Source organism: Syngnathus floridae, chromosome 3 (genome assembly GCF_059516105.1).
Source record: "Syngnathus floridae isolate MCC-2025c chromosome 3, RoL_Sflo_1.0, whole genome shotgun sequence".
In the NCBI taxonomy this organism is placed as follows: domain Eukaryota; kingdom Metazoa; phylum Chordata; class Actinopteri; order Syngnathiformes; family Syngnathidae; genus Syngnathus; species Syngnathus floridae.
Genome location: NC_142415.1, coordinates 8962120 through 8987836, shown reverse-complemented (window position 1 = coordinate 8987836; position 25717 = coordinate 8962120). Strand labels below are relative to the sequence as shown.

At 40.7% G+C, this 25717-nt stretch overlaps 3 protein-coding genes across 4 annotated transcripts; 1 reads left to right on the top strand and 2 right to left on the bottom strand.

Annotated features, from left to right (window-relative positions):
- The first annotated feature begins 143 nt into the window (after positions 1-143).
- Positions 144-14723, top strand: LOC148400350 (paired amphipathic helix protein Sin3a-like). Of its 2 annotated transcripts, XM_088370430.1 has the most exons (22): positions 144-360; positions 1769-1866; positions 2686-2893; positions 3703-3882; positions 4136-4242; positions 4333-4651; positions 4741-4992; positions 5073-5225; positions 5451-5606; positions 5735-5824; positions 5921-6039; positions 6216-6441; positions 6551-6667; positions 7356-7594; positions 7688-7871; positions 7951-8530; positions 8619-8788; positions 9149-9322; positions 9394-9480; positions 9597-9691; positions 11714-11921; positions 12717-14723. In XM_088370430.1, exons 3-22 carry the CDS (start codon positions 2708-2710, stop codon positions 12930-12932), a joined length of 3858 nt encoding a protein of 1285 aa, XP_088226556.1. In that variant the 5' UTR covers positions 144-360; positions 1769-1866; positions 2686-2707; the 3' UTR covers positions 12933-14723. The 2 variants fall into 2 exon arrangements, with proteins under 2 accessions (XP_088226556.1, XP_088226558.1); XM_088370432.1 differs by lacking the exons at positions 11714-11921; positions 12717-14723 and adding an exon at positions 9754-10590.
- Positions 14724-14791: 68 nt separating this feature from the next.
- Positions 14792-20741, bottom strand: LOC148400349 (cellular retinoic acid-binding protein 1). Its single transcript, XM_088370435.1, has 4 exons — positions 20555-20741; positions 18477-18655; positions 18041-18154; positions 14792-15046 (listed from the first exon to the last, which is right to left on the bottom strand). The coding sequence occupies exons 1-4, from the start codon at positions 20622-20624 to the stop codon at positions 14996-14998; spliced, it is 414 nt and encodes a 137-aa protein (XP_088226561.1). The 5' UTR covers positions 20625-20741; the 3' UTR covers positions 14792-14995.
- An 874-nt stretch (positions 20742-21615) lies between these two features.
- On the bottom strand, positions 21616-25558 carry LOC148400348 (solute carrier family 25 member 44-like). The gene is made up of 4 exons (XM_088370433.1): positions 25374-25558; positions 24202-24970; positions 23544-23671; positions 21616-23472 (listed from the first exon to the last, which is right to left on the bottom strand). Exons 2-4 carry the CDS (start codon positions 24875-24877, stop codon positions 23281-23283), a joined length of 996 nt encoding a protein of 331 aa, XP_088226559.1. The 5' UTR covers positions 24878-24970; positions 25374-25558; the 3' UTR covers positions 21616-23280.
- Positions 25559-25717: the final 159 nt, after the last annotated feature.

Below are 25717 nucleotides of genomic sequence, written 5' to 3'. Positions count from 1 at the left end.
TCTACACCATATGACAGTACAGTAAAACCAATTCAACACTTGTATCTATCTCCACCCTCCAAGTTGACCAGGCTCTCGCTTCAGTGTATGTATTTGTTTTCATCTTTTCAAGTAACCAATCAGAGTAAAGACTGGGAGGAAACTTCCTCCATGACAGTCACGCCCCTAATGTTCAACGAACGCCGCTTCATACATACCCTGTTGTTAATGGCGCGGACTATTTCATTTTTGTCGATTTTCGTGGACAAGCAGTCAAAAGCGCACGTCTTTTCACTGCCATCTTAATGCGCCTGTGAGGTCTGCTGGGGAGAATTTTTGTCACTGATGTGGCAGCGTTGTTGCTGGAGGCAGCCCAGCGAGGTAAGCTAAGTATCCTAGTTAGCTGCATCGGTGAGGGTGCTTGTTGTGCTAACGTAGCACATTAGCGGCTACATAACCTTGTCAAATAGGAAAGCGTTTGAGCGCTTGCCGATTATTTGATGGCAGTGTTTTTATGTATTGTTGTCTTCCGGTTGTTTGAAATGTGACGTTTGTATTGGGCATTTACTTTTACTATTAAGTTACTGTGAGTAAGGCTAACGAGGTAAGACTGTTCTTCTGAGCTTGATTTAGCTGTCAGGCTAACAGCAAAAAGGAGGACTTGGCAAGACGTTTTGATTCAATCTAGTTCACAGCGTGCGCTGCAAAGTTTTGTGAGCCAAGCGTTTATATCAACGTGAAAGCCTTTTACTTGACAGCACTGTGAATTCCCGACCAAACTTAACGCTGTACTCGTCGTAACGTGGAAGCTAGCGCAAGGGTAACGATAGCCCAGCACATTCACTTCGTCTTTTTGAGTTTGTCATCTATGGAGGCGATAACTTGCCATAAGACACACCGACATCTGTCCCTTCTGTCGAGGGTGATCGCCTATATCGCCAACTCTTAAGAGTGGTAAAGACTAGTTTGCTCGCCACCTAACTTCATTTCGGGCGAATGCAAACGTCAGCCATCACACAAGCGAAAGCGGTCGGCTCGACGACAACGGATGAGTTAAAGTCGGCGTTTACTGGGAGGGGGAGGGGAAAAGGATCGGCCTCACGGCAGCAGCGAAACAACAAGAGCGACACGGCAGCAAATCGGAGCTTTTGGAATCGTTACACAGCCACCTTCGTTGTATTTAACTCATCACCGAATTCCTTGAGCCTTTTGGGCGACGATACTAGCGACTGGATATGAATCTGACACGATCCCTGCTCCTCAACACCGCGCGCTCCGCTTGCGTGTTGTCCCAATTTGGTGCAGAGCAGCGAGTCGACAAGGCGGCACTGTGCTCGCCTCGCGTCCTCTCCCTCCCGAACCGACCCAAGGCTGTGACGTCTGCCTGCTCAGGGAGCGTCAACAAATGAAACCTTTTCGAAATCCTGGTGTTTGCAATAATATCAAATACATATGAGCGGCGTTTAACTCGGCGTTTATTTAAAAGAATACATAAAAAGAACCTTTTTCCCAACCACCTATCTGCCATGATTCATTGTCACTTAATATGTATCGATCTCCGACAAGTAATGATAGCCATAGAAATCAAATGCTCTTCAGTTACATGGCATTTGTTGCCATCCATACAAATGGGAGTGTTGTGTTCAAACATGCCCATATTTCTCATTTGTGATCGAATTAGACAAAATCGCCATTGTTTCAATTTACAGTATTTACCAACCTATTTTTAAAAAATCAAAGTCAAAGTTTGTTATTCATATGTTCACATGGATTTTGTTTTCTTTTATAGGACCTGACGTCTGTTAATCACTGAAAACTTACCTATTTGCTGTTTTGTGCTCTTTCTGAAAGAAGATGCCACAAGCTGGTGCCGAAGGGGCTTTTAAGGTAAAAAAAAAAAAAAAAAAGAGGGCTCATAAGGGTAATGTAAATGAGTTTTAGATGATTCACTTTTTGTAATGTTTTATTTTAATGGTATTCCGTGAGAGTTTTCTAATGTATAATATGTTCCTTGGCTCAAAAAAGTTTGGCAAACACTGAAGTAGACCACATTGTACAACGCTGTGTTGACAACATTTTGGTTAGATTCTTTTGTTAGAGGGGTGTAAAATATTTAAAATGCCTCTGTGTGATGCTCTGCCTCTCTACACCAGTGTAACCAATGAATAGTGACAACGGATTGATTTAGTGTCTTAGTTACAGTCCAAATTGAAAGCTATCTTGCAGTCGTTGATCATTTGCAAAAATGTTCCATTGTTAAATTATAAGACATTTTTGTGTTATGATATAAAGAATTGTAATTGTATTGTGTGCTAACACGGCAGATAATATTTTCAGGTAGAACACATACTCAAGAGAACATTTTACCTAAACTAAAAGCACACATGAGAGTATGGTTGGTGACTTTTCATCCATTCTCTTCTGGTTATAACCTTATCCTTATTAGGATCACTTGTCTTTTGTTTTGCAGATACACCTAATCAGCGTTTTTTTTTTTTTATAGTACCCTCTAGTCTCCACAAAACAAGATTAGTTTCTAATGAATATAAGTTAAACACTGCCTCATCTTTTTTCACCGAATCAGGTTTTTTATTATTATTTTTACCACTCTCTAGTCTCCACAAAGCAAGTTCAGTAGCAAATGTAAGTTAAACACTGCCTTTCATCTTTTTTTTATTTTTTTTTTTTTAATTTGTTTTCCTGTAGCCCCTTTGAGTATGTTTCAACAATGAAGAGGCATGTGGAGGACCAGGAACCCATATTTGCACCCCAGCAACCACATACCCCAGTGCAGGACATTGCAGAAAGCTTCCAACAGAGGGCTTTAGCCCCAACTACCACTGTGATAGAGGCAGCTACAGACAATATGCAGCCATCATCTGGCATCCAGTATTCTCTACCCCAGGGTTACCAGGTATGGTGCTACAGCAGGCTCCGCTAAGACCATTTCCCACACTTTATGTCTGTAGGCAACCCCTCCTCTTTGTATTTGAATGGTGTTCAAGGACAAAGTTGTGGCAAGCAGTCATATTTTGAGGGCCACTACCAGATGCTTTGTAATCCCAAGGAACAATGGTCTATGTCAAAGTATTTCCATAGATTACTTTTACCAATGGCAAGCTCATTCTGATGAGTAGATTCATGGAAGGGAGGTGCGATGCAGATGGAATTTTTTATTAATATGTCACTCATTCACATATTGCAACATTACCACCAGTGGAGCGATCCTAACAATCCTTTGTTTGAATCATTTCTTTGTTTGATAGAGCCAATTCTGGGTCAAGGGGGGCACTTGAGATAACATTTAAAAATAATATTCCTGTCGGTTTGGATTGAAAACAAACACTTTATCCCAGGTCGACTACATTTCCCACACAATAGTGTAATGTTACATATTGTTTTAGCGTCCCCAGTAATCAACGAGATAACAAGAGAAACTTGAAATTGCTGTTGATGATTACCAAGGAAAGCAAACCAGTGTACAACTTGTTTGGCCCTAACAGATATGTTTTAAAATAGACTATGTGACAAAGCCAGTACTGACACAAGTCCAGGGAGAGCTGTCAAACAACATTAAGAGAGGACGAAGGAAACTCAGATTCAAACCAGGCAGTACTACTCAATCAGTCCCAGTCGATCTGAGTCTCAGATGTCTTCAAGCTAAAGTTCTTGCTGACTGAGTTTCCCATTTAGAGACGGGTCTAAACTGTTTTTTTCCAAAAGGTGCCGACAATGCCCCAGAGCACAAGTGGGCACGGACTTAACAGTTCTGCACAACATGTTGGAGCCCATGCACACAGCATAGCAGTCCAATCCCAGGCCCCTGGGGTGGTCCAAGGTCATGTGCATCCAACTGCACCCATGACTTCAGCACAAGGACAGCAGCAGTTTCAGCGTCTGAAGGTAAGAAAAGAGGACAGAATCTGAAAATGGCTAAATGTGTGTGCATTTGGTTGCGTGATACACTATACCAGGCGTCAACAACCTGGTGCCTATGGTAACGTCCAAGGACCACATAAGTAAACCCCCCCTGGGCTTGTTCTAAAAGTAGCTCACCAGTGATGAGACATTATGATTTACTGGGAATGATGGAGAAATTATCATTTCAACCTATAAACACAAGTCAATAACGTTGGTGCACTAATTTCTGTTTTAGGTTGAAGATGCTTTGTCATATCTTGACCAAGTGAAGCTTCAGTTTGGAAATCAGCCTCAAGTGTATAATGATTTCCTGGATATTATGAAAGAATTCAAATCGCAGAGGTAAGCTCTAGTAATCGACACAATATGTTAAAAAAATTGCATCAATATATTTCTTTTTAAATCAAGAAAAAACGTTTTTCTCAATTACAGCATAGACACTCCAGGTGTTATCAGTCGCGTGTCGCAACTCTTCAAGGGCCATCCCGACCTCATTATGGGCTTCAATACTTTCTTGCCACCTGGATATAAAATTGAGGTTCAAACTAATGATCTGGTCAACGTGACCACGCCAGGCCAGATTCACTACATCACGCCTTACGGTATATCTGTTCGAAACATCCCCGTAAGTGCACCACCCAGCCAGCCTCCAAACCAGCATCAGCACCAGACTGTGCCACAGGCTGGCCCACACACAGCTACTGTCACCCCACCTGTCCCCACCCAGCCTGCAGCAAATAAAGTCAACAAGGTTAGTTCCATTAGATTCATGACTTGGACAAAATATGTCCTAAGTTTTTCTAATAGTTGTCTGTTCCACATGTGTTTTTGTTCCAACAGGCCATGCAGTCTCCAGCTCACACGCCCACCAGCCAGCCGAACCCATCCATCCCATCTTACACCTCACCGTGCTCACCTTCAGTTCAGTCTCACACACCAGTAAGCAGCACACCGTCTGGTGGGCCGCCTCCACAGAACAATCAGCCAGTGGAATTCAACCACGCGATAAACTACGTCAACAAGATTAAGAATCGCTTCCAGGGTCAGCCAGACATCTACAAATCCTTCCTGGAAATCCTCCATACATACCAGGTCAGGAAGCGCTCCAACCTTTTGTATGAGCACTATTGTATATTTTGTCAACTTAGTTAATAAATGCCCATTGACTGCAGAAAGAGCAGCGAAATGCCAAAGAGGCAGGAGGCAATTACACTCCAGCCCTGACTGAGCAGGAGGTTTATACTCAAGTGGCGCGACTCTTCAAGAATCAGGAAGACCTGTTGTCAGAATTTGGACAGTTCCTACCTGATGCCAACAGCTCAATGGTGAGTAGTTTATCAGCTCCTAATAAAACCAAAACACATTGGCGTCTGTAGCTTTAACAGTAGCTGTTTTTGACTCCAATTCAGACTAGTTTTGGGGTGCAGCATACACAAATAGCAGGGATGTTTGTAAAATCGTTTTTTTTTTTGTTCTCCAAGCCAGATGTGTCCTCTAAAATGATTGCAACATTTGTATAATGCGATATTTATGCTCTTTCCTCTGCTCAGCTGCTTGGGAAAACTGCACCTGACAGGGCAGACTCTGTGCGTAATGATCATGGCGGGACAGTAAAGAGACCAGTACCAAACAATAAACAGAAATTAAGCCACAATGGGCTGACTGTCAAAAAACCCGGAGCTGTGGGAGTCTCACCCCTTCTCAAGGTAAATATACTCTTCATATAATCCCTGCTTTTTAAGATGAAATAGCTTTGTTCTATGTGCTTTCAACAAGACTATCATTAAAATAATATATCAACCTAAAATAGTTGTATTTATTTGATGTTTTGCAGAAGAAACCCAAAATAGTCGGCAAGGACCATCATGGCTTTGGCGAAGTTGGAAAGCACAGCAACAGCACTGAAAGCATGTTCTTTGACAAGGTAAAATTGTTACAAACAGTTTGGTTGTCCTCATTAAGTATTTTCTTTTCATGTGAGCATAAAATGAAAAGTACTTTTGACTGTCATTGCAAACAGGTCAAGAAAGCTCTCAGGAGCTCTGAGGCATATGAAAGCTTCCTGCGTTGTTTACATATCTTCAACCAGGAGGTGATTTCCCGTGCTGAATTGGTTCAGTTAGTCATCCCATTTCTTGGGTAAGTTCATATTACCTTTCTGATTGATTTCATTAATTTGTAACTTTGAAAACACTTAACTTGAATTCAATGATGCTGCACACTTAAAGATGTTAATTCTTCAAACAATATATGGAGTTACAGTATATTATTTGTATTAACGTTGTATTCCACGTAAATTATGTCACAATTGACAGAAAATTCCCAGAACTGTTTACATGGTTTAAAAACTTCCTGGGCTACCGAGAATCAAGTCAGGGTGAGTCGAGCCATGCGGAGAGTTTACCCAAGGAGCGGGCAACGGAGGGCATCGCCATGGAGATTGACTATGCGTCCTGCAAGAGGCTGGGCTCCAGCTACAGAGCTCTCCCTAAGAGCTATCAGCAGCCTAAATGTACCGGAAGGACGCCACTATGTAGAGAGGTTAGTCAAAAGTTGTTGTTTCTGACCATCAGCTCTTTTTGGATTTTGATCTCTTTAGAGTGAAGGTTTAAAGAAATCAATCAATCAATCAATCAATGTCCTATTTCAGGTTCTGAATGACACATGGGTGTCATTTCCATCATGGTCTGAAGATTCGACTTTTGTAAGCTCCAAGAAGACACAGTATGAAGAGCACATTTACAGATGTGAAGATGAGCGTTTTGAGGTAAGAGGCCCAGTTTTCTCACTCTGCAAGATGAATTTATTTTCAATTGTCTTCTCAGGAGCTTTCCATCCATTGTACACATGATCACATTTTTGTTTCTTCTAAAATACAAGACAAAGGTGCCTGTTTGTCACGCTTTTCTTGATGCTGTATTGCAAGACTGTAGAAGTTTGGTGCCGTTAGAATTGGCCTCTTCTGGCACACGTGATTACCTAGGGAGCTTAAGCTGTACTGTTATCTTGTTGTTAACCTGCTCTTGCTTTCACTGGCTTTCCCTTTTCTATGACGTCTTTACACACACATATGAGTTGATCACAGTGAAGACTGCAAGTTCACACATTATCACACAGGCTCGGTGGAGTTTCCCCCTTGCAGGAGGGTGGCCAAGAGTATTAGAATAGTGATCCTGGAGGTGGGTGTTAGGCCTTTTGCAATCTCGCAGAGGAAGCTCCATAGCTGTTTTTCAACCTTTCTGGCATACATTAAATAGTTAAACTGAGAAGGCAACCTCCTGGTCATTACTATTAACATAGCGAACAATAAAGATAACGAACTGAGATCAAATATAACAATGTCCTTTTCTGTCATTATTTTAATGATTCGACAGTTTTGACGCAACTTGTAATGGCCGCCCATTTTCTCACCATTTGGGGTCTGCATTCAAGTTTTTATAATTGCATCCCCTCAGCTTGACGTTGTGTTGGAGACCAATCTTGCCACGATTCGAGCTCTCGAGTCAGTCCAACAGAGGCTTTCGCGAATGTCTGCGGAGGAGCAGCTGCGCTTTAAGCTGGACAACACGTTGGGCAGCTCTTCAGAGGTCATTCACCGCAAAGCTATTCAGAGGATATACGGAGACCGAGCCAACGACATCATTGATGGTCTTAAGAAGAACCCAACTGTGTGTGTCCCCATAGTGATAAAAAGGTTAATAGCATGTATTATTTTTCAAAATATTTAAATTCAATACATTTGTTTCGCGCTGGAACTGAGCCTTTCCATTTTCATTCTTGGCTTCAGGTTAAAGATCAAAGAAGAAGAGTGGAGAGAAGCCCAGAGAGGCTTCAACAAAATTTGGCGGGAACAGAATGAAAAGTATTATCTGAAGTCACTCGACCACCAAGGCATCAACTTCAAACAGAATGACACCAAAGTGTTTCGCTCAAAGACCTTGCTCAGTGAAATAGAAATGCTGTATGATGAGGTAAGCGATTGATACTAACACAAAATGAGTCCAACATTTACGTGACCGTCTAAGAAATTAACTTGTGGCTGTGTGGCAGCGTCAGGAGCGTGCCGCAGAGGATCCTGCCATTCCTCCTCCTAGCGGCCCACACATGAACCTGGCCTACGAAGACAGTCAAATACTCGAAGACGCCGCGGCCCTCATTATTCACCATGTCAAGAGACAAGTTGGCATCCAGAAAGATGACAAGTACAAGATCAAACAGATCGTACGCCACTTCATCCCCGATCTCCTTTTCGCCCGGCGAGGCGAGCTCTCTGATGTGGAGGAGGATGACGAGGAAGTGGAGGATATGGATGCAGATCCAGATGGCAGCAAAAAACATAATGGCCTGCCAGGCAGCAACCCGTCAAAGTCCAAGCTCCTCTTCAGCAACATGGCAGCTCAGAAGTTGCGTGCCACCGATGAGGCCTATAACTTGTTCTATGTGAATAACTACTGGTACATCTTCTTGCGCCTTCATCACATCCTCTGCTCTCGTTTGCTGCGAATCTACGGGTATGCTGAGAAGCAGATTGAAGAAGATGCTCGTGAGAGAGAATGGGAAAAAGAAATGTTTGGCCTCCAAAAAGAAAAGAATGACAATACAGCCTTCCAACTTAAGATGAGGGAGCCAAGTAAGTGTGCCGTACTGAAACCGCACTCAATTTTACAATATTGTGATGAAAGAAAATGTCCACCACTTACTTTTTGTTCCTTTTCCAGTGGATGTTGAAGTAGAGGATTATTATTCCGTCTTTCTGGAAATGGTGCGGAACCTTTTGGATGGTAACATGGAACCAGCTCAGTATGAGGATTCCTTGAGGGAAATGTTCACCATCCATGCCTACATTGCCTTCACAATGGATAAACTCATCCAGAGCATCGTCCGGCAGGTCGGCATAGTCCTTTTTTATTGACATGTAGCTCAAGAATAGATTTAAAAAAAAAATGGAGTCATGAGTTAAGTAAACCGACAATCTCAACCATAAAAAATGACCCACAAATAAATTTTTAGATTTAGAGCAAAAGACTTATCACCAAAACAACCCATCTGACACAAAACAAGATGAGGTGATGATGCAAGAAAAAGCGCTGTCGATAATCTCACTTGGAACAATATGGTCAGCTAAGGAAAGTTGAGCGACATGCTCTGTGCAGCCACACAACTGATTCTATTCTCAATCTCCCCCATAGTCGATCGAGGAAATATGGTGAATTGCGTCTTCTTACTGCAAAGTCACTGTCGTTTACAGCTCCAACACCTAGTCACTGATGACGCATGTGCGCGGGTGATGGACTTGTACCTGAGTGAGGTTGCCAATAAAGCCACGGGTGGTTCCCTGCTCACTCAGGCGTCCCGGGCCACAGCAGAGGGCACCTACCAGCGCAAATCAGAGCAGCTCATGTCTGAAGAGAACTGCTTCAAGGTACTGTAAACCCAAGCTTGTCCATACTCTCTGATGCACACAGAACTCTCATCTTTTATTGTTTGCCGCAGCTGATGTTTATGAAGAACCAAGACTCTGTTTGTATGGGAATGGAGCTGCTGGACACAGAAGAGGAGAACTCTGATGAGACTGCAGAGGCAAGTACTCAAATAATCAAGCACGATCATTTTAGTATGTGAATTCAAGCATTTCGTATTTACAGTCACTAAACGTTAGATGAGGTCGTAATGTTCTTCTGCCATGTACTCGACAGAGGTGGTCGGACTATGTGGGCAGATACCTGAACTCAGATGCGACTTCTGCAGAGCTGCGTGAGCATTTGGCCCAGAAACCAGTGTTCCTGCCCAGGTGAGGCCCCAGCCATGTCTCCCTCTTGTCTGCTCTCGTTCAACTTCCGTCCTGATCCTCAGCTGTTGATGTGCCAAACAACTCCTCACAAACAAGAGCAATAGCACATCGGGAAACAAAAAGTCTCTTTTATGGTTTTGGTGCGTGGTAATGGACTGACAACACAGTTAGGCAAAGTTAAGATGTGACGCCACAGTTGCAACGGAAGCTTGTTCAGTTTCAGACCTCTGCCTCTCATGGAAGATTGCACTTTACATAGTCATTCTTTTAACAAAAGGGAATTATGTATTCAATTATTGAGTTCCTTTTTTAAATGGGTTTTTATTTATGAGTTAAAAGATTTTTAAGAAGGGTTTGGCTTTATCATGGCTTGGAATTCCAACTTGTGCAGACTTTTGGTTTGATTACGAGTTTGCTTGTGTTGAGTTGAAACGATTTTCAGTGTGTGGCATCACGACATAGTCTGGAAAATCGCAAACAGAGTAAAACAAATGGGGCAGACTCCATGTCGCATTGTTTTGTTTTTTACAATTTCTTTGGCACGACTTTGACTATTGAATAACGAAAGCTATTGTATCAGGACTTTGTGAAAAATATCTTGAGCGTATCATGCCATCTTTGCAACTGTATTCAAAGCAAGAGTCTTGTACGTGACTTCATCTCTGTTTGCAAATTCAATTGTCAACAACCTAACACGTCCCTTTGTTTCAATTCAGTGTTACGTTTGTAAGGACTGGGAACGTGCACTCCCTGACCCTGTTGTTGTTGTGGGTGAGGTTTTACCACCATTTGAGAGATTTGTGCTCAAGTTTGTTTTTTGAACTCTGGTGAAGCACATTTTCTGCATCACTTGTAAAGAGGAATAGGCTTTGTCAATAAAAATGATCCTCTAAATTGTATGCTCATATGTTGGTCTATTTCTTTCTTGACACTTTTGAGCTGTGCACGGGGGCCTGTCAATGTCTGGTTTGTCTTCATGTTCCACATGTGAAGCCTGTCTTGTCAAGTCGAGCACTCAGTATTTTTTGTCTTTTGAGATGGCTGTCCATAACCATATACATTTCAAAAGGCTTTCAAACGACCTGACCAGTTTCTGTGCTTTGCTTTGTCTTTCCTTATTTCAACCCATTGCCCAAATTGCTTTCTCTGATTTATGATTCATCATTGGGCTCACCTACATCATTTTATCCCCTGCCCCGCCTCCCCACTAAATCTATGAGACGTCAGCAGCACAGCCAAAACTCTGCCCCTCTTCACAAAAAAAAAGTCACCTCAGTGGCCGCACAGATCCAATTTCTTCTCAGATTTCGTTCGGTTGGTACTCATCTCATAATCATAACACTGCATTGTTGGTGGCAGTATGTGAACATCTTAAGTGATCTCCGCTCATATTTGGGATTGGTATTCAACAAGGCAGCAATTCTGTAGTGTTTGTTTCTAACAGTTTGACCCGAAATTGGCCTGGAAAGACTGTGTCTTGTCTTTTTAAGTGGAGCCCTGAATGCAAAAATAAGCCTCATGCACTCAGTCTGCGCTCACCCATACTCTCTGCGGTAAGTACATATTTCAACCTTTCATTGCGGTGGGGTGATTATTTTCGTATCTGCAAAGTGTCGGGCTCACTAAAATGACTTGTTCTCCTTTTTTCGTGCGAATTTTCACTGTCACTGTGCTACGGTCAATGTCACTGTATTGGAAATATTACGACTGCTGCCTCTGCTGCTCTTATAGATCCCCCATATCCCGAATGATTTGACCTCCTAACTAATTCTGTTCCTTGGTGAGTTGCAATGCATGGGTGTATTGTTCTTGAAAGGGACAGTCTTCTCAAATTTGAATAGACAGCACTTTTCAGTGTGTATAAGGCTGTGAAATAGCATGTGACATGCTGAACTCAATAAAAATACCCTTTGAACCTAACCCGTAAACAGGATGCACTTTTGATATGTTAACTATTCAGACGTTGTTTGACTGTTTTGAGTCATCGCGTCTTACTCCTGTCAACCGTTGTTTGGCTTTCAGGAATCTGAGGAGAATCAGGAAGTGCCAGAGAGGATGGGAACAGCTGCAACAGGAGAGGATGACCACAGGCCCCTCGGACGAGTTGCAAGGTGACAAGAGCAAACTGAAGATGGAGTGCATGTTCAAGCTCAACTCCTACAAGATGGTGTATGTCTGCAAATCCGAAGACTTCATGTACAGGCACACTGCACTTACACGCGCTCATCAGGTAAGAGCCACACTCACAGTTTCTTCTTCTTTATCCTTTTATTTTTGTCCCACTTGTTCTCATTTGGATATTGGGTCAGCTACAGCCTTGGAACACAAAACGGGTCTAAACATTGATTTGACACCGGCTTGTTGAGAAGCTAAGAAGCCAACATGCAAATAATGTTTGAGAGGTTTGAGGCTTGAGAGGCTACATGCCACTGCTGCTCTTTTTTTTTAATGTATATAGTTGAATATCGTCATTTATTATCAGTCTTGCTTGTTTTTATAGAGGTGTGACTTGAAGGCTCCATGCCACTGCTGCTCTTTTTTAATGTTTACTATTCAGTTTAGCAGTTTTAAATGAATTAGTTATTTTAAAAGTAAGTGGATTCTTTTGTTTTGTTGTTTTTTTACCGTGGTACCAAATTAGTATCGGGAATCGTGGTAAATCACAGGTATTGTTACCGACTACTGAAATTCTGGTATCATTACAACACGACAACCAATTATTATTTATTTAGTGATTTCAAAAAACAACTCACAATTAAGCAATATTACATGAGAGTGACTGATGTACTCTACTCACCAACCTTTTTGAAACAGGTTCAGTTACAGAAATCAGAGAATATTTACTATTGACAGGCTGAAATAAGAAGATTTGGACAATTTTAAGATAAACTGTGGCTCTAAACATCATCATCGATTCATTTGATCATTGATTACTTGTTGATTAATCAATTTAATTTTGACAGCTATAACCTGAAGTCCATATTATTATTATAATTATTTCTTTTTAAATGAATGTGTCTTGCAGTCCCATAAACGGGTCCACAGACGCCTGCACAGACGCTTTCAGGCCCACTTGGACACTTGGGCCAAAGAGCATGTGACAAGCGACATGGCTAACGACTGCCGGAGTTGGCTGGTGGGAGATAGACGAGAAGGCCTGTTGCCCTGTACTACAACGTGCAACCCAGAGGTGCTGCATTATCTCACTGTTAACAAGTACCGAGTCAAGTACAAAACATAGTAGCCAGTGATCCTGTCAGCGACCACACAAGTAGGACTGTCCAAGGACAACGGATGGAACTTTGTTCTGAACCCTGCCTATTCTTTTGCCAACTTTGGGCTGCTTTTTTCATCACTCAATTTAGATCAATTTAATACTTTTCAATATTAGAAAATCTATTCAGAAAAAAAGGTTTTCAGGTCATTCTGTTGAGAAAGTTTTCTTTTCCATGGGAAAATCTTTTGAGTGAACTACAGAAGCTCTTTGGGTAATGAGAAAACTGTTGCTTCCAGTTCTAAAAGCGAACAGGTTTTGAATGTTCCCCTTGCTGATAACTCTGGTATCAACTTTTCGAATAGGACAAGCCAACCATTTTTTTTTTTTTTTTTTTGTAAATGATGTCCATTAAATGTCATTCTTGATGTCTGATGCCTTGTATGACACAGTGGCAGTATCTAGCTAGTTGCAACTGAATGCAAAATGTAATTTCTTTTTAAATCACTACAGTTGGGGGGTGTCGGGTTAGGGACTTTTGTGTTAGTGGTCGGGTGAACGTCAAGCCTTGATTTACGCAATTAATTTATATGCCCTTCAAGACTGAACTGTCTACACCTTTACACTGTCTGGCATGGCTACATTGTGATTTTAAAAACGATTGACTGTTACCAAGCAGCATTTTGTGCTGGTGCGCACAATTTTCATTCATCTGTTTTGGAAAGTACAGTTTTCAAGACTGAAATGAACCATCAACGGCTCGCTCTTTGTATTTACGTTTGTCAAAACGATCCGTATCTGTGTGACAGATTGGTGAAACCTGCTTACGAATGGATGGATGAATTTTCCCCATGTTCAGTGTCGATGCCTCCTCTCACAGTTGTATATAGTAGTTCTATCCCCGAATGTCAGCCATGTCCAGTATTTGGTAATCCAGTCAGCAATACTTATACCCCACTGTGAATGTTAATTCTTATTGACCGCCCACCCACCCTAAAGCTCATCCGAAAGTGCTAACATTGATGTTCAGATTGTAGTTATCGTAGGATACAATGAAAGAAGTAGGTTTTTATTAATAATTTCGGAGGATGTGGAATTTCAGCCTGTCACTCCAACTTCAATGTGCCACATGTCCAGTCAAGCCTGAAATTCTTCGTACTCCTCAGGTACATCTGAATAATTTTGAGCTTGATTTTATGCAGAGATGAGAAATCGAGATTTGGAAAGGAAATAGACTGGCATGATTTGATTTTAGCCACAGGTGCTTCTACTTAACCGCCAGGTAAACAAGCTCATTTACCTTACCTGTAGAAACAAATGTGGCCAAAGACAAAATGGTGTGTTTTTTTTTTTTCTCCCCGAATGTCGATTTGCCACTCCTGACTGTATGTAATAAGTTATTTGTAGTTGCCCCAAAACAGGAAAGATTCAGTCTGATTTCATGTCAGACAATGAGGACAAAAAAGCATTTGTCTTTTGATATAGCGTATGTAAACTTCTGGTTTCATACATTTTCCATTAAGAATGAATTACAATGAAATACAACATGAACACAGTTTGACACTGAAGGAAAGAATGAGAGGAAAAAAAAGATATACCACAATTTTAAAGTGATGAATACCGAACCAGCTACCTTGCAGCTGGGTTTTAGTTTTATATGTATTCACTGTGCGTATTTTGGTTAAAACGCCGCACAGTTCAGATGAGCTGATTGTAAACAAATTCATTGTATCTTTTACTGTGTCTATTCTCTTCTCTTGGTGTACATGGTAGTCAGGTGTTTGTTATTAAACAATCCTTTATAGACAGAAATACTTACATTTTCTTTTCATCCTTTGTTTCATGCATCCTTCACTTAAAAAACAGCCTGTGCACACAATGCAAAGTTGAATTGAAGCCTCATTTTATTACTTCAGTACTCACCAATTTATTAGAAAACACAACTATACGGTGAAATTTAATGCACAATGCTGCTAAAAGATATTGCCGATACATCCAGATCATCAAGTGTTTTAAGAGGTTGTGAAACGGTATGATCAGATTGTTGATTGACAGGTTGTTGAATGTTTTACATGTTTGTCAGTTTGCTGCTATGCTCGCATGTAGATCCTAGTGCACACCACATCGTCCGCTCCGAAAGTCTGAAACAAACAATATAATAAATATATATAATTCACAATTATGTATAATTTACAAAAATACAGTAGATAATGAAAAATCAATACTTTTGAGTTTTTCTGATATAAAAAAAAATAAGCAAGAACATTTTGAATCTTTTCCATCTTTATTGTGTAACTACTAATTAGATAACTGTGTCCATGATGTGTTTGACTCCTTGGAATTTCTTTTTTACTCATCTCCTGACTGATAGCTTTTGAAAAAATGATACCTCTGATGCTGTGTGGATCATGCTTGGTGCTGTAAGTTATGAATACACAAATATCAGGAACAGTCTTCTAGAACAGCTCAGCTTTTGGGGAGGATTAATCAGAGGCAGTTTAAAAGTCAGCTGTCTTCTGACTTGAGTTTGAATGGAATGTAATTGGTTTGCTGTGAACACAGTTATATGGTCACATTTATTTATTTTACTTTTCATGAATACAATTTGGAAGAATAGGACCTTACTGTTTTTCTTAAATTTATTTTTAATATGTTCATTTATGGGTACAGGTGGTGGTTATGTTGAATTTGGCATCAGGTTTATGGGAGGATTCTTGGAAAAAGAATGTCTCCCCTTTAAGAGGTCCCATAGGATCCTAAAAAAATTTAGAACTCTTGGCCTAAGATAGATGATGATACTGGCCGTTATCATGGAAAGAATGTAAGTTTCTTGCTCAAAGGTACTTCAACAGGTTTGAGGATAAAATATGCAACATCACTGAGCCAAGTCCTTTTCTCTGCACCGCATTTCCCAATTTCCAGTCTTGATTCCAAGAAAGCGTCCCAGTCTGACTGTTCAGAATACAGAATTAGCGGTCCAGGCACCCGTGTTTAGCTCCTTAAGATTTATGGAAGTCAGAGAAGAAAATATTTATGGCCGACTGCAGCAGCACACATCATTATCTCAGGCCACGCTGCAGTGCAGAGCGTGCAAGCGGATGCCCGAGTTAGTGATAAATTGGCCCAACGAGTCCATCTGGCACATGGCCAGTTGCTCTGGGACGCATTAAGTAAAGCTAATGTCAGGGTTCATTTGCATTTCTCCACACCGTGATCAATGAGGCCAATTAGACGGTGAAGGAGAGCGAAGGATTATCAAAGGCATACATTTTCACCTGACTCTTTTCTCAACTCCAACTGCCCATTAGAGGCCTGCACTCTTCCTCTCAAATCTAAAGCAAGAAGGAGTTTCCCGTCATGAAGAATAACGATATTTTTTCCACACTGCCACTTATCATTTTAAGGGTTGGCTCAAAGTGGTCATTAAGTCTGGCCGTCCTCAATCACACTGAGGCCGGTTGTAATCCACCATGTCTGCTGTAGAAATGGAAGCAGAGGGAGCACCCTGGCACAATAAAAAGATGACTTGCAAACTCTGTTTTTAGCTTGCTATCCTGGAAACTCTTGACCTGATGCTAAACTATATTGCGCAGTATTGTGAAGATTCTGTATATTGGACTATATTTGCTTTCAATCCTCATTTTGTTGCATTGGGTGTCAAACCGGTTTTCATCACTGGACATCATCATCTTCGGGGACTGGTGTAAAAGTGAAAACTTGAGCTGTCACTATTAAATAATTTCTAGAATCATTGATGAATTCATTTGCATTAAAAAGTATTAATATATTTTCCCTGATTACTGTTTATTAAATCATTATTAATATAGTCTTATTAGCAATCCATCCATTTGTGAGGCTGATGTGTAAACTGCTATACTATGCTCCAAAATATTATGACTGCTATTAGAAATGGTGTTAGTGTTCTTTTTATTATACATTGTGATACTAGACTTAACTTCACATCATCCATCTCCTGCCCAGTAGAACTCACACTGTGAATTTAAAACAATCTTGTTTTTTTCCCAATGATCCATCCCCATGTGCCTATCGTTTTACAGTCCAATACTCCACATGGACACCCACACCCTTATCTTGAATAAAAACAGATTTTGTCCTGCTGAAAACACATCATGGATCCAAATTACATCTCTTCACAAATATTTACGTGATTGATGCTTAGTCACAGTCAGTACAGAGGAGCTTGTCATCTGGATTTTGTAGCCCATCTGGTCCATCATGTCCAGTGGGCCCTGATGTTTACTCGGAAAGCACAAGCTGAGTTTTCCTTCTCTTAAACTGCAACAAATTGGTGGACAGAACTGTTTTTGATGAATTTATTTCCTTTTTGTCAATAATTTCAGGTGACCACTGTTACAATATTTTTATTATTTTATATTACATTGAGTTTTTCACATTGTCTTTTTTTTTTTTGTCGTTTGCATGTCTTGCTCATTAGGTTTTGTTTCTTCCTGTTCTCATCAGCCTCGCCCCATGTGTAGACGAATAAGCCTTTTTTAGTTTATGCCTAGTTTTTGGTTTGTTACTTTCAATCTTATCTAGTTTAGTCTTTGATTACTCCCAGTAGATTTTTATTTTGCCTTTTTCTAATGAATTTATTTATTGAGAGCAAACCTTATTCTCTGCATTTGGGTCCAGTGACAACCACTGATGTCCAAATTGAAATTTTGCAGAACTTTGAGTCAGCACAATAGATAATTGGTTGCCTCACAGTACTGTGATTTACCGTTCCAATCTCGGTTCCTGCTTTCCTGCGGTGTATTTCCATGCACTCTCCTTTTATTCTGTAATCTGGCTTTGTCCCACATTCCAAAAGTATGCATGCTGGTTTTAGGGACTCTATTCTCCATAGGTGTGAATTTAAGCGTGAATGCTTTATCTATACTGTACATGTCCTGTGATCGTCTGGTGACTTGCCCAGGGTGTACCCTGCCTCTCGCTCAAAATCAACTAGGATTGGCTCCATTGTAATGTGTTTGTCAAATTATTACCTTTTTTGACACAGTCAAAACTTTGCATTATCATCTTGGACTAATGCACTTGCTTCATGTGCATCTGAACAAAATACTGTATTGAAAAGAATAATAGCAACCGAAAAAAGAAAATCAAATACCAACCAGAATGAGTTCATCCCCTCTGAGCTCTCTGGTCCAGAAGGTTTTTGGTCCATTGCCACTCAATAGAGTCTGTTTGCAATACATTTTGTTTTCCGTCTCCCAAGTGACCAAACTCTGTAAAGGTAAGAATGAGTCATGTCTCACATTATGTTTTTGGCCATCATTCAACTCTGTCCTCAAGTGAACTACTGATGAAACACACTGATTTGAATTTAGCGCAGTTTGGATTGTGTCCGAAATGTCAGTGTAAGGAAGGGGGAAAAAATAAAATGTTATGATTTACTGTCAGTTCAGCAGATTGTCTCTAGCTATTTTTTTTCCCCACGACAGTTCGATTTATTTCTTGTTCACATGATGGCTCTTACGTGATCTTTATGAAATGACCTTACACTTTCTTCCATCCACAGTCTCCTTGTTGAACTCTTTATGAAATTACCTTACACTTTCTTCCATCCACAGTCTCCTCGTTGAACTCCTCGCCAATGAGGAAGTTGATCTCTGTGGTGCGGACCGTGGTGGAAGTCTTGATGTAGAATTGGTCGCCATTCTGCCGGATTTCCACATGAGGCTTGGAAGCGGCCGCCCCGGCCACTCTCCTCAGCATTGAGTTCACACCTGAGAATACAGACCAGCTTTATGTACCAACTGTCCCGAAGCACCTTACGAGTTGTCTAGTGTGAATTTGTCCTTAATCAATCCAAAGAAGCAAAGGTCACTGATGGTGTAGTAGTGCATTTGTGGGTTCAGCTCCCACTCAGTGATGCTGTGAGTGGGAGTATTCTACCAGTGGGCCGCAGACCAGTATCGACCGGTCTGTGGATCATTTCGGTTTTATCTGAGTCTGCACAATCTTTTATTTTGAAAAATGGACCGGATTCTCTTGGTGACGTAAACATAACATAACGCCCATCCATCCATCCAAAGTTGGCGCAATGTTATGAGGACGCTGCTAAAATTGCAAAGAAGTACACAGTGGATCCACGTTTATTATTATAATATACTGTAATGTTTGCATACATAATTCCCGCATCGAATTAAAGGTTAAAGGGTGTTGCGAACGCGGTATTCATGTGGTAACGCACTTCCGTTCTTTCTATTCCTAAAGTATTTTGCGATACCGCCTGCGTGTCCTTTCCTTCGGCACCACAATAAAACTGTCTTTATGCCGGTCCTACTTTATTTCGTATTTATCCACGTAAAAGTGGGCCAGTGAAAATATTGTCTGACAATAATCCGGTCCGTGGCGCTAAAAAGGTTGGGGACCACTGCTCTATATGTTCCCTGTGGCTGACTGGCGACAAGTAGTATCCTGAGGTTCCAACCCCTTGCAATCCATAACAGGATAAACAGGATTGAAAATGGATGGATGCCATGGGATCATTACTTTACCGGTTACAAACTGTAAAGTATAAGTTGTTAGTAATTATCTAGTTCGTTGCAAATGTCATTTGTTTTTTAGGAACTGTAATGTGTTACACTTATTGATTATTGATGTATTATTATTATTATTATTATTATTATTATTATTATCATCTATTCCATCTAGCCATTAATTCATCTGACGACTTTCCATGTTCAGGGTTGCAGGTGAACTGCAGCCTATTCCAGATGGCGTTGGCCAAAATACTCCATACTACGCATCACTCTGTCACCTAGTGGGAACTGAACCGACGTTACCTTCATCCAAGTCAGGTGAATGTACAACCCCAATTCCAGTGAAGTTGCATAAGAAAGCCCAAATACATTATCCAAATCACTTATCCTCAATGATTTGCAAATCAAAATATTTCATGTTCAAACTAATGCTTATTGATTGTAGGTTAAAATTAAAAAATGTTTTTAAATGCATTGCAGGCACAAATTCTAAAGGAGTCAATATTTTCAAAAACATCCCCATATGTTTATCAATTTGACCATCAGATCTCTTGTCTTTTTACTTTATTTTTTTAATAAATATTGGTTGAATAGTATTTGCAAATCATTGTATTCTGTTTTAGTAACATTGTCCCAACTTCACTATAACAGGGGTTCATCCCAAAACTTCATGACCTCACATCACTCCCTTTTGTTATGGTCTCAAATTTGATACTTGAGGTATAGAGCAGCAGAAGGGTGCCAAATTTGAAACAAATTCATTTTTGAGACAAACTATGTTGTAAAGAAGCGCAGTGTTTGCGCTCAGCAAATGTTGAAAGCAGTGAGAAGAAAACGAACAAGAGGAATATGGGCCCTCTTTTCCCTGTTTAACTCTACTGTCCATAATGATGTATTTCATCCTGCAAATGAGCGGTAAAACAATTGACATCTAAAGCAAATAAGTGAATATATTGTAAAAGCTGATACTTCTACTTCCTGCAACAAATTCAAACACTACACATTATTATAATACTGTGAACTGTTGAATTAGTCCCAGTCTAATTCTAGCATTGCAGGTATCTTCATCAACATTAGACAAGAGCCCGCTTTCTCACTGACAAAGCTTCCACCTGAGGTCACTCAGAAAAACATTCTCACCCAGCGCCTTTAGTAACTCGTCGAAATTCTCACTGCTTTTCATCTTCCAGGTGCCTGCGAAATTGGGCATTTCTTCTCCTCAGTACGTGTGTCCGACTTTGTCAGTATTTGTCTCGACTGTTTCTTCTCCCTCCAAAGCGTCCTCCTCCCTCTGCCGCTCCTCTTGTGTGCTTAATGATCCCAGGCGAAGAGCCAAACCCCCTGCACCTCCTCCCTTGTATCACGCACGCACACACCCATTCAGCCAGCCACATACTTCACTATTAATTGTTTCATTAAAGTATCAATGTGTTTGTCCCTTGAAACAAGGTTTTGATTTGAACGTCTCATCCAAATGTGCTGGTAATTTGATGACTAACACTGACATAAAAACAGAGGAGATGTCCGATTTTCTATCCCATCAGTACACTCCCATCATTTCACAATCTTCATTAATGTGGCCCTCCTCCTGAACCCCTCACCCCCGCCCCTTGAGAATAGCTCTCATGGTTCCTCCTCTTCGAGACTGCGGCCACGTTACACATCAAAAACATCCATCTTTTTCCACAAAGCGCTCCTCCAGACAGGCTTTGATAAATAACGCGTGGAGTCGAGCGGTGAGCACTCTGTCTTCCCAGCAGGAAGTGTCAGCTCAAAGACGTCTTCCCTTGTTACTCTGTGTTGGTCTTATTTCAAGGAGCAAAATAATTTGTGGAGTAAAGATGGACATCAATAGATATTGAACGGTGTTTTAGTGGATGTACTGACACTCATCCAGGAACCTGATTTTGGTGTGGACTTTTATCTGACATAATGAGCTATGAGCTTAGGTGTCATGAAGGTCACCTCCATGACACGCATAGACAGCTCGGGGTTTGGCGGGCATTGAGGGAAAACACATTATCGGGTGACTATTTTTTTGTCTTGGTAGATAGCTGACTTTTTTTTTAGGGCAGTAGAGTGCTGAGATGATTTGGTTGGATCACAGTCAGGTAGAAAAAAAATATTTTGGAAGTTGGTTATCTGTTTACAATAATAGATATTTTTTTATGTTTCGAGGTTACAAACAATGCACAATGAAGTATCGTGGCACGTTCACATTTTTATTTATTTATTATCTGCTTTGTGTTGTGAGCCAAAATTTGTGTTAGTGGTGTAAGGTGCTTCACATTCAACACAGGGCATCTTTCGACCTTTACAGTACAAGACACAATTAAAACGTACTTGCTCTGGAGGAGCCAAACTTATTGAAATATGTGTTCCCTAAACATGGACATAAACAGTGCTTAACAAAGTTGTTAGACCACCATGTTCAATTTGTGACAGAACATTCAGCATCATGAATTACTTACTCATTAGTAAGCTCATGATCGTATTGGAGAAGAATGAGAACTGAAAATGAAATCACCTTTCACATACAAATTTGAACTCTCAGTAGGGTGAGGAGGAGTCAGAATTCAGCAAGAATGAGTCAATGCATTTTACAATTTGACATTCGAAGAAGCATTAGGAAGTAATGTGCTTCAGTATATTTCTCAATTTGAACATTTCTGGATGCAATAATTATAAATGCACAATCTACATAATGTATTGACATTACAGAAACGTGAAAAAAATGACAGATGTTAGTAGATAATCACTTCTGTTAAATCTGTGGGTAATTGTCTGGTTATATGCCGTACACTTGTTACCTAATCCTTCAAAAGACATTATTTACACAAATGGTTCATAAAATAGTTTACAGTAGTTTTTATTTGAGATTTGGTAACTCAATGAAAAGTTCAAGTTTAGCAAAGGGTACCTTTGACACAGAAATTGCTGCATAGACACTCAAAAGAAAAACGATTTCATGATGTAATGATTAATGGCTTCTGAGGCACGATTCAACATAAGGACTGTACCATATTCAGTAGTCTGGACAAAAGTGAATTGTTGTCGAAGTGCGAGCGTGCAGAGAATCTGTAGATAATATATCAGAGACCGCATTGCAATGTTTCTAATGCAGTGTTCAGAATTCAAATATACATTTTTCATAATAATGCATTATCCAAATAAAATGTCAAATAATCCTCAAAATGTGATCACATTTCTTGATAAATTCATTATAGGAAATTTCATTAATTAAATCCTATGATAAATTCTTAACTTGCTCAATTCACATAGTGACACGATTACATACACCTCATCAATATACAGTTGTGTTAAAATTGCCACTGTCCCCAAAAAACATTTTAGACAATTGTGCACAAAAATCACAAATATAAATGACAAATTGTGAGTTGTTAACAACCCATTTTCAGAAAACAGCAACACCAAAATACAATAAAAATTAATTATGCATGATAGATTATTTTAAGACCAACAATAAATGCACCGTTTGTTTTGTGCTTAAAGCCATAAAATATTTTAAATGACAAAATATATTACTTTTTTCAGTTGTATGGAATTTGCGATCTCGTCAGGTTTGAATGTAGGCCCACAATTTGTTGTACGTTTACAACAACTCTCCTCATAAATGTAGTTCATGCTCAGAAGCAGGAAATAAAATCAAGTTGCAATCATTTCCTAAGTGTTCTATTATTAAAAAAAAAAAGCTAAGTATTCTTATTTTTATGTCCAATCTTAAAATTCTTCTTCTTTACTCTTCACCAGCACAGGAGTGTGTCCCAAAGGTTACTACAGTCCTTCTGAATCAGTTCATGCCCTCATTGGCTCAGCGCTGACATGATGCATGCGATGGCTTGTTTCTACCAGTGTCTGGAGTCCACAAGCTCCGGCCGCAAACTTAGTTTTTTGAGGCTCTCATAGCCCACCACCATGACGATGGCAGTGGGGGTGGATGAAATGATCCGGGCCGACAGCCCTTTGGTCATTCCCCAGAAGCCCTCCTCCTTGATAAGCTGTCTGAAGGTCTCTGTGATTGAATTGCGACCTTCAACCTGCACAGACCACAAACGCATTAATTGTATCATTTGGAATGTGTGCAGCCATGTGTTATCTGTGGACTTGCCTGCACTCTAGCTCTGATGACATCCATGGGGTTGGTGACTGTGGACGCAGTGGCCGCGGCGAGTGGACCTGCCATGGCTTGTAGGACCAGATGAGGGCAGCCAGAGGGGGCCAGATTTGACAGCTGTTCTGTTGGGAAGAAGATCAATTCATTTAATGCAGAACTAGACATACATTACTCACAAAACGTTGGGGATATTTGGCTTTCGGGAAAAAATTCTTAAACTTGATATTTATATTTCTACTTATTTTAACCATTTTACTGACAAATAGGCTAAAGTGTAGAGCAGAAGTTTGTCAGCAACAAAAGGTAATTTTGCAAAAAAAAAAAGCAAATTCATTGGTAATATGAATGTGAATGGGAGAAATGTTTCATTTTACTGTCTCAAATTTTTGGGCCAAAATATTTTATGAAAGTGGACTGCTGATTTATGGATCAAACACCCTTTTTGCACTTCAACCACTTAAGTGGGTGGCAAAAAGTACGGAACCACTGACTAAATGAATAAAATGTGCATTAAGTTTAGAGGAGGTCAAATTGAGTTCATTGTGAAGGTTATACTGCAGTTCATTATAATTCATCCTAAAATTACAACCTGATGCCAAATATCCCTAACTTTCTGTGAGCAGTGTATTCTTGAATGTGAATTTATGTTTACCTGCATAAAAATGATAAAAAGGCCACCATACAGCACTGTTTGGGATGTAGGTGAGTAAAGAAGCAAGGGCTCCTCTGTAGAAACCCGGAAAACCATCCGCAGCAAATATTTGGGCCACTATGCTCCTGGTTTGGCCGAACACTGTTTTGGGCTTGCCGGCCTCCATGCAGGCATTAGGGTGAAAGCGGCTGAGGTGCGCCCCTTGGCCCTGCATCATCAGCTGCTGTGACACCACATCTATGGGGACAGTGATGCTCTGAGCCACCATGGAAGCCAGGCCGCCTGCCACCACCGACTTGACCGTGTTGTCATCACTATACTTGGAGACGTACTTCCTCACCAGCTCATAGGTGGTTATGTACGCCTGGCCAGAGATGAGGGTGAAGCTGTTGACCATGAAGCCACGGTACAGGCCCCGAACACCGTCCACCCGCAGGATCTTAACAAAAGCATCAAAGGTGCCGGCATAAAGCGATTTGCCACGCTGCACCTGCAGCCGAGTCCGGATCAGGGTGGCCGGGTAGACTGTGACCCTGATGCTCAAGGTGATGAAAATGCCAAAAGAGTAGAATTTCTTTTTGTCCAAGTCCTCCCACTCGATGATCTGGATGTTCCTCTTTTGCTGCATGGTGTTGGCTGGAGGAGCATCCTCATTGGAATGACTCATGTCTGACATCTAGTGGCAACGTATTCGGAGCATTTGATGGTATCCCAGGCACAGTAGGTGGGAAGCCCTGTTTGCAGCGTCAGGGTGTACCCCGCTTCAACACTAATGAGGAGAGGAAAATGAATGTCATACATATAATAATCAAGGACTGTGGTATGGATTCTTTACTCAAACATTGGCTGATGTCTAAATAGCTTTGAATAGAGCAGTGAGAAAGTTCACCGGTCAAGTTACATTCCAACTAGCCCACTAAAAATAAGTAAAAATTAAGAATATGGCAAAGTATACAAAGACTGTTGTTACTGTGTATTCTTTGGTGTTTATTCACGCTCATCATGTGTTGTCAAAAACACGGTTTAAGCATCACACCAGATAGATACCCTACTGTGATGCTCGAACCAAGGTGACCATCGAAATACAACCCCAAATACAGATCCGTACTACTACACAGCATTTTCATTGTGTTAGCAATACGTTAGCATAGCCGTCAGAAATCCCGTCTTACCCCTTTGAACATGAGTTTACATTGAATCCATGCCCTGAAAGACTTGAAACGCCACACCAAAATGTGCTGAGATTAACGTCATTGACCAGATGAAATGATCACTGCTTGACAAAGAGGTGGCTTGACGACCTCCGATCTCATCTCAACTTCCGGCTTCCATTCAAAACAGTGGTGATGTCACAACCAATCAGGACACGCGTCCTTCTTTTTCTTCTTTTCTTAACTTGAAATTTGTGTGTCATTATACAGTATAGCGCCGTCTTGATTGACTCGGAGATCCTTCGTTCGTGTTGTGATCTTTCATGATAAAAAAAAAATGGCAGTAATTTAACAAATTAATACAC